The sequence below is a fragment of the Ictidomys tridecemlineatus genome, chromosome 4 (assembly GCF_052094955.1).
Source record: "Ictidomys tridecemlineatus isolate mIctTri1 chromosome 4, mIctTri1.hap1, whole genome shotgun sequence".
NCBI lineage: Eukaryota > Metazoa > Chordata > Mammalia > Rodentia > Sciuridae > Ictidomys > Ictidomys tridecemlineatus.
In genome coordinates, this window is record NC_135480.1 from 145,007,881 (window position 1) to 145,021,913 (window position 14,033).

Consider the following 14,033-nt stretch of genomic DNA (forward strand, 5'->3'; position numbering starts at 1 on the left):
AACTTTGAAGAGCTGATTTTTAGAAATAAGAGACCCACAGTCATTGACTGATCTATTGGCAGTTACGGGTCTGAAGTATCCTGTGCATTTGCCTTTGTTTTGTTGCCACACAGTCCTTTGTTGATGCCACATTATTTCAGAAGCCCTGTCTCGAGATTGGTCTCACTGCCTCTCTGGGAAACTTTGAAATGGAGACATGAAAGCAGCATTTTTTAAAAGATGCAGATCACCCAATCTTATCATGGTCTTATGGACACATACTATCACTTTGGTTTTCCCATCCTGCTACGAGACAGGAATGGAGCCTAAGAATCTAGAAAGGAATGGCCAGATCTGGAAGTGAAAGTGTGAATCTAGAAGAGGGAAGGGATTTTGATTGTCATCTGTGTTGGCTTTGCCACAGGGCAGTGTCCTGAGTGGCTGGAGCCTGCCAGGAATAATGAGCATATTTGAGACTAGAAACCAAAGGGAAAGATATGGTCCCCTTGGAGGAAAAACTGGTGGCTAATGTAGAGGTGTGATGTATTTACCCCTAGATGGTCTCTGATTCCATAAAGTAGGAATGGAGAGAGCCCAGAGCAGAGTCAAATATTTCTTCCTCTGAATCTGGAGGGAGTTCAGTAACTAAGTTCTGTCTTCTAAAAGTGGAAGCTGAACACTGAGGGTAGAGTACATTTAGGACCTTCATTGTAAAAACAAAAGCACTGTATGGGAGAGATGTTAGGATTTCACTCAGTTAAGAACTGCATTACATAATAGCCATTATTTTTATTGGTAACTGTTTTCACATTACATTTATGTTTCCCTATTAATCCTGACTTGCTTGTGTTGTGCTCTTCCTCCAACCTAGACTCTGATCTGAGCTCCTTGTGGGTGGGTCCCCAGAAACAACTGCCTGCTCCGTGCTGGGCTGGTTGATGCACAGTGCCTGTTGCATTGACGAGCTCACGTTCTCCTCTGGGAGTCCATTTAGAGCAGAATGAAAATCTGACCTCAAAGACACTGAATTTCCAGTTCAGCCTACACTGAGTATTTGCTTGTTCATTGATTATTTTATTGCCTTTGACTATAGGAGTCCATAGGACGTATTCACTAAAACAGAAACCATTAGGTCAATAATATTAGTTCCATGGAACAGTACTTGCCTAGCACATGTGAGGTCTGGGTTTGATCCCTTGCACTGCAAAATAATAATAATAATAATAACAACAACAACAACAACAATATATTTAGATTTTAAAGTCATTTTTTTCTTTTCTCTCTTTTAAAGGAATCCTTTGCTGAACACCTGGGCTATTCAAATGGGGTCATCAATGGGTAAATCTTACATTTTTTTCCTTTGAAAATATAGTGTTATTGGTCCTACCTACACTACCATTTTCTATATTTTTTTTCCTATTATGCAAATACATACTACCAGTGTCCTTGGTCCTCCTTGCTCCACCGTGGAGGGGCAGAAGTTGTTAACCAAAATGATATCAGCATTCTCTTTTACTTTACTGGCATAAATTACTACTTGCCTTGAGCAAGTGGCTATTCAAAGGACATAGATCTCATTTAATAGACTTAATAGTCTCCTAGTGTTCTAAAACGTTGCTGGAGCCTCCAAGGGTTGTCACTTCTAACTGAAAGTGTGGCTTGGGCTTGGAAGAAAATTTATCTTATTAAATTTCACGTTGATATTTAACATTCATGTGCATGAAAGGAAATGTCTCATCTGCTATAAACGTGTACGATTTTGCAGTCATTCATTCTAGAATTGTCTGTATAAGAGATTTTTCATTAGCAGTGGACATTGAAGGGAATCATCCTTGCAGTGACAGACAGATGAAGACTACACTAATGGACAGCCTGTTTTGTTGGGTTTGCTCCAGAGATGATGTATTAGGATAGAGGGGTCCTTGCTGGATTCCAAGAACAGACAGGGCCACTGGGAGAATTTGGAACTGAAACCCAGGCAGAGTGACAACACTGGGGTCTCCTCCCTGTTCTTGCCGCTTTCCCCTGAAACTTGTGGCCACTTCCACTCCTGCAGCTTGGACAGGGTTGCGGGGCGGAAACACGGCTAAGGGTGTGCGGCTCTGAGGGGCAGTGGTCTGTGAGGGATGAAAGCAGGAAGACAAAGATTTGAAAATATGACTATTGAAAGCAGCATACCCAGGGGCTGGGGATCCTAATTAGAATAAGATGTACTTCATGTTTGTATAAATACATCAAATTATCCTCTACTGTGTTGTAGAACTAAAAAGAACCAAAAACATAAATAAATAAAATAAATTTAAAAAACCCCCAAAACAAAAGACAGCATACCCATTGATAGTATTGTAGATTGCATGTGCACTGGTGAGCTTTCCAAGCACTATTAACCCTAAAATTAAATTTTAATAGCATATAATACAGCCCTTTTGCTTAAAAAAAAAAGTTGTTTACTGTGGAGCAAAAAGGCCCTACTTTAGCTTTTCTCCATATCATGTCAACCTCTCTTGTCACTGTCCCTTCATATTTTTTCCTTGCTCTGCAGCAGTGAGCCAGCACTCCTGTCCCTTTCCCAGGTCACTCTTATGCACTGTCCATGGTGACCTTGCTAAAAGTTAGACCAACCTCACTCTCCTGTTTAAAGCACATGGGTGGAGTGTGCAGAGCCCCGTGGCCAGTCCCTGTGCCCACCTCCCCTTCTTTGTCCTGTCCCAGCACTTTCTCCTTACTTAGGTTTAAGCCATTATTTGTTTTACTTACCATTACTTTTTCCAGTTTCTCCGGCTGGTTTTCTGCTTAGGGCCTTTTTACATGTGTCTCACCTCTCTCTGGAATCTCCTCCTCTAAGCCTCTGGCCCCCATTGGTCACCTGCATGCCTTTTACCATTATTCAACTTTCAGCTAAAATGTTCTCTCCTCAGGGAGGTCACAGTGATTTGCAGACTTTTCTGTAAAGGATCAGATTGAAAAGATTTCCAGCTTTGTGGGCTATGAGGTCTATGTTACCCTTACTCAGCTCAGCCAGTGTAGCACGAAAGCAGCCAGACAAAATAAATGAGTGAGCGTGGCTATGTGTTCTGATAAAACTTTATAAAAAGAGGCAGCAGGCTAGGGCCCACCCTGGTCTGCCAAACTCTTCTCTAATCTGAAGAAGGTGTCACGCATTGGGATGAGCCCTTTTATCATGACCCACTACTTTTCTTCATTGGACTAATCATAGTTAATAATCACCCATTTTGTTTATCTCTGTACCCATGCCCAACATTGTACTTGGTATATACTAGGTGCTCAATACTTATTTGAATTGATCACTGGGTGCCCTAAATTAACCTTTTTATGCATGTAATACATAAAGACTTAGAATTGAGAGGGAAAAGGTAAAAAAGGCTAGGAACATGAAAGAACTTCCTTTTCTTTCTAGAATCTGCCGTCATACTTAGCAGGTACAATGTACCCTTTATGGGTTTCCTATGAATAGTATACTTTCCTTCTCCACTGAGTACTTTGTTTTAGAACTGGTATTCATTCATTCGTTCCACATTTCCTTACTGAATGTTTATTACATACAAGACACTGGGAGAACAGCAGAAAGCTACTCGATCCTTCAAGAAGACAGCAGTAATACTGTCTTCTTGTTTTGCATTTTTGGGTTCAGGGCTGAGCTGTATCGGGCCTCAGGAAAGTTTGAGCTACTTGATCGTATTCTGCCCAAATTGAGAGCGACTAATCACCGCGTGCTGCTTTTCTGCCAGATGACGTCCCTCATGACCATCATGGAGGATTACTTTGCTTTTCGGAACTTCCTTTACCTGCGTCTTGATGGTGAGTGTGTGAGGCAGTCGGCTCAGCATCCCTGCTTTCTGAAAATGAAGGGAGGAAGCACTTAGGTCCAACCTTGGTCAAAATGCAGGAGGAGAATCAAAGTTTGTCTTTGTTTGTTTGTTTGTTTATCTTTTATGATACTAGGATTGAACCCATGTCCTTGCACATGGTAGGCTATATCCTGAGCCCAGGTACAAGTTTTCTAGGTGGCAGTTTTTACATTCTCTACCTTTCAATAAGCTTACATCATTATGCAGTTGTTCTACATTCAAGCCAACACAAATGACTTCAGAGTCACTTATGAGTATTACAGTTACACTGAGTTTTAAAAAATTTTCCTTGCTCTTAGGATCAAATGTTGCTTATGCATCATGTTGAAAATGCTGAAAATCCTTTACCTTTCCTGAGAAGGATATATTTTAAGGGAATAAAAGCTATGTCTCCTTTCTCTAGTATAGCAGTATAATGTTCATCTCCACTTATAATAGGTCAGTAAATTCTCTTTTTCTCAAGAGAACATACCTACATGTCACATTGTTAGGAGATTTGACTTCATTGTTCCCTGCATTTTGCAAATGAAATCAGCATTTAATCTGATTTCAAAAGTAAAATTGAAATACCACATCATAAACATGAGTAAGCAAATACGAATGGGAAGAAAAGATGAAATTAGTAATGTTCCTTAAGTTACTTTTATGAATTTAATAGTGGCTATAACATTTTAGAGATTAAAGATGTTACAGTTTTCATACTGTGGCAGGTGAGAATGTGTTCACAGAGTGGTGAGGAGGAAACAGAGCTAATTTACAGCCAGGATGCGTTTAATCCCTGGGTACAAAGATCACAGAACTGCTAATACCTGTTTTTTTGAAAATCTAATGCAGTATTAATGTTATTGTTAAGTGAACAGGAAATTTAAAGTTTCTATTGGATTAGAAGGTATTATTTTATTTTCAGTCCAATATTTTGTCTCCCTTTTGCCATTAATTAAATATAATTGGAAATACACCAAACTGAGACTTCTCATACATTTTCTCATTTGAGTTTTTAGGTGAATTCTCTGTCTGGCCTACCTTTTGGAGTATTACTAATCTAACCATCTGGCAGACTTGATGATTTAAAAGCCCTTTTACCTCTCCCCTCCAAAGTCACTGAAAGCTGACGGATGGTTAAGTAAACATTAATTTTGAATTTATACATTCAGACGTATTATCCACAGTCTGTCTCTTTTGGCAAGACTCCTGATTGTTTTCTCTTTGACTGGTTGCTCCCCACCAGCCTCTGTCCCAGTGTGGCAAAGTGGCACTCTTTCTTTCCACCTTTCACTGTGCTCAGGGGAGGGCTTGATGTCCCCCCGGATTTATAGCCAGATGTCCTATATAAATATGTTTGCTACTTGTGTCCCTTCATTCGAACCTCACCTCTCAGAGGCCAGCAACCTGGGAATAATTGAATCTATCAAACTGCTAAGAAGTGATTTCCTTGAAACAATTTATTCTAATGTTTTCTTGCCAGTGTGAAAAATTCTGATAGGCTATTAGTTGCAGTCCTTGATGTTGTTAGTAATAACTATCCTGACAGCTGATGTTTATGGAGCATCGATGACACATAGGTAATAGCAGATACATGCTCTGCTTCATTGATTGATTTTTCTTCATCATTGATTTTCTCCACAATGAGTAGTGGATCCTTATTTATCACTGTTCTTATGATTCCCATTTAACAGATGAGAAAACAAAGGTCAGATGGTGAAAACAGGGTTTAATTTGCATCTTTCTGATTCCAAATGAGCTCAGTTTTAGCATTCCCAGTGAGATAAACCCCACCTTGGAAATAGTATTGGCTTACTGAATTGATAGCATTTTAAGAATGATTATGAACTTGTTTAAAATTATTAATTTGACTAATTGAAAATGACTAGGAATTGGAGACATAAGATAAATGAGCCACTCGCTGTTCAGACATCAGAGCTCTTATCATTCATTGAGTTGAAAGAGACAAGTAAGTTGCGTGGTGTGCTACAGATGGATGGAGACGACTGCACAGGCCTCTTCCACTAGAAACAGCAGCCATTCATTTTGGGAGCAGAGGGTTGTTGGAGAATCAATCAATACACACAGATAAATTATACACCCTTCCAACTGCACACACCCACACACATACTCCATCACCAATTAGTAAAATGTCTTCAGATTTTCTTTGCTGAATTTGATATCTCAGATTGTGACTTCAGGAAAAAAAAATCACTTGTTGACAGCTCAGCAAGGATTTTCTGCAAAGATTACGGTTGTATGAATAGGCTTAGCTACTGTTTCATTCCTGTTTTTGTTTTCATTGGAAATGATTTTTGAGTGAGAGGTAGTGATACAGTTTTATCCCAGAAGATGAAATTTTCCAAGAGCAGCTGAAACTCAGTTAAAATTAGTAATCATGAAAGTCTGTTAGTGTGTTCCTTCTGGCAAATTCCGTAATTTTCTAAACAGTTGCCCTTGCTATTAATCATATTCTTATAATTGGATATGTTCTACATCAGTCTAAAAGACCATGAAACTGATGCTAGTGCTGAGCAGGCTAAATTCTGTGCACCTGCAAGGAGCATTTGCCTTTGAATCTTTCTGAACAATATTGAAAAGATTGCAGATGATCAGTAAAGATCTTGACTTGAGGATCTTTAATAGAAATGAAAATCTAGCAGGACACAGTGGTGCACACCTATGATCCCAGCTACTTGGAAGGTTGAGGCAGGAGGATCAAAAGTTTGAGGCCATCCTCAGCAATTTAGTGAGACCCTGTCTGAAAAAAGAAAAAAAACAAGACCAAGAATGTGACTTAATGATAAAGGCCACCTGATTCTGAACCTTGTAATAAGAAATGCTATAGCTTTGCATGAAAAGCGTTTGAATCTTTCCTGTTTGTTTTTATAACTTGTCAAGTTTCCAGCTATTTACACAGTTTAAATCCACACCAGATATATAGTGAATCTGTTTGCCTGAGGTATCTGGCATAGAGCCTGAGAACTCCGTGACTAAGTAATTTTGACATTCTTTTTGTTTTTCAGTGCTTTGTTTTGCATTTAAGAAATCATTTTGTCTCAAGTAGGCCTATTCCCCAATTAGTTTTATTTATATCTTCTTAACGTACTAGGTCCCAAGTTTATATTCTGCAAATATCTCAATGAGATTGACACAGCTTCATTAAAATAGATTAGAAATCATAATCTAGAACTTATGATGTGATTTATTATCATTAATAATATATCATTGATATTAATGCATATTATCACTATTCACTTATTACTTTCCTCAAAAGACTATGACTCTAAAAACAAATTTCAGAGTTACCATAAGTGATATTTGTTGCTCAATTTAAGTTTTTTAAATGTTCCAAAGATAGGATGACGGGACATAATAGGTTAATACATTAACAGTTATTTTTCAGTTGATTAAAACTGTTGAACTTCTACCCTCAGAGTAGATAGATGCACAGTTTTTATATCCTGCTGTCAGAAAACAGATGTCATTACCTCTGGGAGCCCCATTCTTTCCCCTTTTTTTTTACTTTTGGTTTATTTGGCTTTTTCTTCAGTTTAAGGCCGAGAGTAAATATGGGAACCATTAATCCATGTAATTAAAAAAATTATTGTAACTGGAAAGGCCTTAGAGAGAAGCTTGCATGGCAAAACAGAACATGTCTTCCTCCAGCATCACCAACAAATGGTTCCCGTGGTCTCAGACAGCCAGTTCTGAAAATAAAAGGGTTCCACATGTTCAAAACCTCACTCAGCAGAGCAGGTTAATGCTCCTCCCCCAAATCTAAATTCCTACCATTCATCCTAGAGGATTTGACCAGCTTCACCAAACAAGAGATCTAATTTAGGAAGTACACTGGGTCTAAAGAACTTTGCTTCATTAAATGGGGAGCAACCCCAAACTCCTTCTTTCTAATCCCCATTTGCTGTGTGTGGGGAATTGATTTTCTTCCCTTCTCTGGAGGGTACTTATTATTTTTACTGGATGTGAAAAACAGATCCCCCACATTTGGGAACTTGACCCTCATAAGTAACTTGATTCCTTTAGCTAGTCACTTAAATGTTTTAAACCTCCAAAATAAATTGCTGGTATGTTTTCACCCTTAAAAAAAAAGAACAACATGTAGAAATAATATTTGTATAGCAGCCAGTCAGCGAGTATCATATAACATATAACATGCATATGTATTTCCCATCAGCGTAAAGCCCCTTTCAGAACCCAGCCTCTGCACTCCCTGGTGAAATGCATTCAGATGGAGTGCTGGTTGCTTGGTATTTTTGTTTTCGTTTTCCCTTCCACAATGTATTTCATGAAAAGGCTGGATAAATACATTACAAATGGATAGTATGTGAATGAATGGCCAGTTTGGAACACAAATGTGCCCTGAAGTGAGCTCCACATCCTGAGATTGGGGTTCTCTGCTCATTCACTATCCACACTCCATGGTGTGAACCACCGAAAGGGTGTACCATGTTTGATTGGTTTTAGCGTGGCATCCCTTGAACCTCATAGAGCAGAATGTTAACCTGAGATACAGACTAGGGCTTACATTTTTAAAAATATCAATGTTATTGTGGCTTCAGATACAAACATTTCATTCATATTTTATGTCTTTCCCATAGCATACTTAATAGCGAGCCAAAGAGCAAAGTAGTCGAAATCAACTTTCCTTTTGTTTTTATTCTCTTGGCATAACTAAGTGTCCTTGCTTTAAATGCCTGTGAGCAGAGTTGCTATAAGCCATTGTAATAACCATTTTAGGCACATGTGTGTTTGTGGGTGGGTTTTTCTATTATTATTATTTGGTATTTTACAACCCAGAAATAAATCCAGGAAATGTTTCCATTAAGTCTTAGATTAGAGTAAGAATGTTGTAGAATTTGTTAAGCTGCAAGGGTGCCCAGTCAGAAATGTTTAAACAATCTTTCCTTTTTTATTTTTTTTAATTGCAAAATGTTCAGAGTTCCTTTCAAAAGGACACAAACCCTGGTGATTACCTCACCAACTTGTAGAAGTCTGGATGAATGTCTCAAGGAAACAGGCCTTTTTGTCTAGTTCTCTGCCATTTTCAGACAAGAGTTAATTGGCAAATTTATTTTTCTTATCCCCTCAGGCACCACCAAGTCTGAAGATCGTGCTGCTTTGCTGAAGAAATTCAATGAACCTGGGTCCCAGTATTTCATTTTCTTGCTGAGCACACGCGCTGGAGGCCTGGGCTTAAATCTTCAGGCAGCTGATACGGTGGTCATCTTTGACAGCGACTGGAATCCTCATCAGGTGGGCAGATCTGACTCGGGAGCCCAGGCCCTCTCTCTGGAGAGAAGCTGAAAGATTATCAGTTTCATCATTCACATTTATGGGACAGAGCAAATTTCTAAACGACTAGGCCATTTCTCCAAAGGAGAAATAGCCCAGCCAATTATTATGGCTCTTTCCTTATCTCCCCCGGAGCATAGATATTGGGTTGTCATACACAGGCCTTTGAAGAGCTCAAGATTGGGTTGGAAAAACTGAGTTCCTGCTAAATTTTAATCCCATCTCCCGGGATTGCCATTTGAGCAAATTACATCTGGTGAAGGATAAATCAAAAAAAAAAATGTTCCACTATACTCAGTAGTAGAATGTGAGCTTAGCATGCAAGAGGTCCTGATTTTGCTTTCCAGCACCAAAAAAAAAAAAAAAAAGAAAAAAAAGAAAGAAAGAAAACTCAATAATAGCAACTGACACTAGATTTACTCTGTGCCAACCCCCCTTCATGTGCATTGCCTCGCTCAGTTTTCTAAACTACCCTACAATATAGTTAACATTAGTATTTGCATCTTTTACAGTCAAGGAAGCTGAGTTCCAGGCAAGTTAAGTAACTTCCTCAAGGCCAATCAGTATATGATAATTAATCTTCTATTCTGTGTATTTTGTTTAAAATATCATCATGGAAAAAATATCCTATGAGCGAAGTGTGGTGGTGCATGCCCTTAATCCCAGTGACTCAGGAGGCTGAGGAAGAAGGATCACAAGTTCAAGGCCAGCCTGGGAAACTTATTCCTGTCTCCAAATAAAAGACAAAAAGACTGGGGATGTAGTTAAGCACCCCTGAATTTAGTACCCAATACCAAATATCTATATGTGTGACTGTGTGACTGTGTGTGTGTGTGTGTGTGTGTGTACTATATATAGTGTGTATATATATGTGTATATATAATGTGTGTATATGTGAATATATATTTTCATATTCTATGGAACATCTGTCATTGTGAAGTCTTTTTACCAGGTAAGTTTGGAGTTATCCTTTTAAAGAAGTATTTAGATGGATTTTTAAAAATACATATTGAATGCATCCTTTGTGATGCTGGAGTCCGACATTGCCATGGGAGGTGATTATCTGCCTGTAAGATCATGGACTTAATGAAATGCAGCCCTCGCATAGGAATTCTACAACTTCTACATTGACCTCACCCAGGTTCCTCACTGAGCTGTGCCTCCTCTCCAGTAACGCTGACCATCTCACTGGCTTCTCTGAAGGTTGAGCAAAAAGACTTAGAGCATTTGTTTTGGGCAAGAAGTAGAGTTCAGGATGCATTTTAAGAATATGCCTACTTCCTGTTTCCTACTGCCCCACCCCCAAGTTTCCTATTCAGTGCTCTAGGTGCTTCCTTGTAAAGCTCCTGGGAGATGCTGAGAGGCTCACACACCTTCTTGAGTTGGGCACTGTACATGCTCCGCAGTCATTCTCTGTAGATGAAAAAATTCACATAGAAAGACCACTGCAATGTTCTGACCTTGAAAAGCATGGGGAGCCACCAGCAGTCTGTTCCAAGTCTTCAGGAAACATATGTATTTTGATATTCCACGTTGCATCCCAGAGCGCAGAGAGAATTCACATTCACGTGAGAGATCTGCAGTTTCCCTCTTTACAATTTTGCATTCAGCATTTGTTCTGTAAGCACAGGTGCAGTTCCTGTCATGTGGTCCCTAGGGAAAAGGAATATGTGATCCCTTTGCTCCAGGAGTTTCATTCTGCTTGGACATTTAGATTACTCCACTTGCTGGTACCTTTGCCTTTATTGCTGACCATCTGAAGATGAATGGAGAGTTTGCTGTCTTTTGTCTTTGATCTGATTTTCTCAGATGTTCATCTTCACTGGCACAGTGTCAAATCTAAGGGCCAAAGGAAATCTTTCTTTCTGGAAATGCTGATTTCCCATGGAAAAGAATGCTGAGACATCTGTGCCCTCTTCTGCTCCCTCCCTCCTCACATCTTTCCTTCTCTGTTGCAAACTTTGAGGGCACAACTTTTCTGACCAGTAGCTAAAGGGAGACCTCCAGAACCAAAGTTAAATTGCCTGGGGACTTGAAGTGTTCTCTTGTAACTATATGTGAGCTAAAATTTTGGCAGCAAAAAAAAAGACCCCAAATTTTCTCTGCCCTAATTGACCATGAGTTCCTCGAACTGAGCTGTGTACCTCTGCCAGTTTTTGCATCTACTGTAGGTGAGTTCACTTCCACCTGATTCAGAATGTAGGCTGACCCAATTTTGCCTGTTTGTCATTCAAACATGGCCATTAGGTTGGGCAAACTTTTGTTTTCAGAAATGAGTGATCTCAAAGTGATCTGGATTAGTACTGAGCTTTCACTGAAAATATAAAGGAACTAACTTTTTATTAAGCCACAACTCTTCCAGAAACTGCTAGGCACTCTACACACCTTCCTCCAGGTAATACTTTGCACCTAAAGAAACTAGATTGCTCAAGAGCACAGAGCCCCGAGCCCCCCTGCATCTATGCTAATACATGTTTCACAGCCCCAAAATGAACACAGTAGAGTTGTTTTTTTTTTTTTTTTAACCACCCTGGTTTCAGCATGCATGACTTTTCTGTAAGTTTTCTCTATTGCATTGAATCAAAATTAAAGCAAAGAGAGGAAATGGGGTTTAACAAATTGAAGATAAAGAGGCCTACCTAGAAGCAAAGGTAGAACTCATGAATGTGGAATTAGCAATAAAACTGCTCAGAGTTGCTCATTTTCACACTATTGATTAGAAACAGGTTGATTTTTAACCCATGGAGCTGCAATAATGTGGCTGCTTCAGAAAAGTTAGCCACTCAGCTTCCTTGAGGCCCTCTTCTGAACTGTGCTTTTGTGTTCAAGTATCATCATTCTGCATCAGGGTGATGAATTTTCAGACCACTGATTCAGATGCAGAAGTATTGAACAATCCATTCAATAATTCCAGCACTCAATTCTTTGTTACAATATCCTCCACCCCATTTTTGGCCAAGGAACTCACAGGCTCACTTGCATGTTAGTTCTTTTGTGGTTTTAATGAACATCTTTAAGATCAGGGATCAGCAAATTGTGACTCAAGGTCACAATCTGGCCTGCCACCTGTTTTTGTGCAACCCCAAATTGGAGAATGTTTTTTTTCACATTTTTAGGTATCAATGTAAAATGGTTGGGCAGGGACAGTAGCCTTTGGCAAGAACAGTTGCACCATTTTTGCTCCTAGCCCAGATAGCCTAGAATCTTTAGTCTTCGGCTCATTACAAAAATGTTTGCTGACCCTTGTTCTAGGCAGTGGTGAAAGGGTTGATGACACAGAGCTTGTCATTTGGCTGCTGCTTAACTGTTTGTGCTGAAGATGTGTTGAGACGGGGACAATTGGAGAAGGGTGTTCAGGGTCCCCCTGCCCACCACCCTCACCTTTGTGTTTTAATTCCCAACCTCATTCTCCTTTTTAGAAAATAATTGGGATGGATTTCGGTTAGGTTCATGGTTCAGCACTATGATAGTTGCATTAACTAAAGGCAAAAATTTGTCCTTAGAAGATATTTGTCTATTAGCCATTTAATTTCAAAGGTCCCTGAAACAAAAACGAATCTCCCAGGCAGACTTTATTCTGCTGCTTCCTTAGGCTGCACAGATGACCAAGAAGCTCAGCTGGTCAAGAGGACAGGCTTACAGCTGTGACGTGTTAGCTCTGCAAAGCACGGTGCAAGAAAGTGGAAAATGGGGAATAACCTTTGCCCTAAAAACATATATACAATCTGATGAGGGAAAAGTGTCAACAGCTAACTAGTATCAGCCCAGAGATCATCACCTGGACCACAGTGAATAAATAGGACATGTTTTTATTTAGTAGCTGTAAAATTAGGTAACTGCCTCATAGGCTTATAAAGGTTTTTATTTAAAGATTTCAATAATGCCTTTTTCTTATAAGATTAACATGCTTCAAGTAAAAAAAAAATGTTAAACCATGTGAAGCAAAATTAACAAAATTAAACAACAGCTATGATTTTAATATCCGGCAATAGGAACATTGTTGGCATGTTGGTTTTTGTCCTTTTTCTTGTTTAGATAAATATGCATATATGAGATCATAATGTACAAACTCACTTATAACTTACAATTTGCACTGATAGCTTTGTGTAGTTAAATTTTCTACAGGATAATTTTTTTTTATTGTTGGTCGTTCAAAACATTACATAGTTCTTAATACATCATATTTCACAGTTTGATTCAAGCAGGTTATGAACTCCCAACTTTACCCCGTATACAGATTGCTGTATCACATCAGTTACCCTTCCATTGAATAATTTTTTAGGTTACTATGTTGTTATATATGCACAGTAGAATACCATAATTTCTTTAATCAATACATTATTGTAGAATGTTTACTTCTACTTTTAAAAAGCATGATAAATAATAATTAATGCTGAGAAGATACATTTGTATTTATAAATCTTTATGCGTATTCATGGTGATTTCTTTAGGACAAATTTTCAGGAATGAAATTTCTGAATCCAAGCCATTCTCAATTTTAACATCTTGGTACATTGTGCCAAATTTCCATCTCCAAAAGCTCATCAGTTTACTGAGTCTCTAGCAGTCCTTCTCATTTTCTAAAGACTGAGGCTTCAATAAAGTTAGGTCCCAGGAAGTTGGCTAGCTGAGCAATCATTATGTATAATGTACATATGCATGCATGTAAATAATAAATGGCGGGAAAAAAACCATGGATTTCAAAACCTGAGGTGTTATTTTTTGGTTGGGTTGGTTGATTTAAATCAAACTTCCTCAATTAGGAATGACCTCAGTTTTTTCTGAAGAAAGTAGCTTGTGTATTTTTAAAATGTAAGCAAAACCTTACACTAGAAAAGGTGGATTAAATAGTGCCCACTTATTTCCCTCTTATATGGGGGCTTGTTAGCA

General features: G+C 38.8%; 1 protein-coding gene across 10 annotated transcripts in view; it reads left to right on the plus strand.

Annotated features, from left to right (window-relative positions):
• The window catches only part of Smarca2 (SWI/SNF related BAF chromatin remodeling complex subunit ATPase 2), a 165,659-nt gene that overhangs the window by 85,057 nt on the left and 66,569 nt on the right, over window positions 1–14,033 (plus strand). For all 10 annotated transcript variants that reach the window (XM_005324077.5, XM_005324078.4, XM_078047582.1 and 7 more), the window contains 3 exons: window positions 1,271–1,317; window positions 3,632–3,798; window positions 8,941–9,104. In XM_005324077.5, coding sequence (XP_005324134.2) covers window positions 1,271–1,317; window positions 3,632–3,798; window positions 8,941–9,104 — 378 coding nt within the window. The remainder of the gene's footprint in view (window positions 1–1,270; window positions 1,318–3,631; window positions 3,799–8,940; window positions 9,105–14,033) is intronic.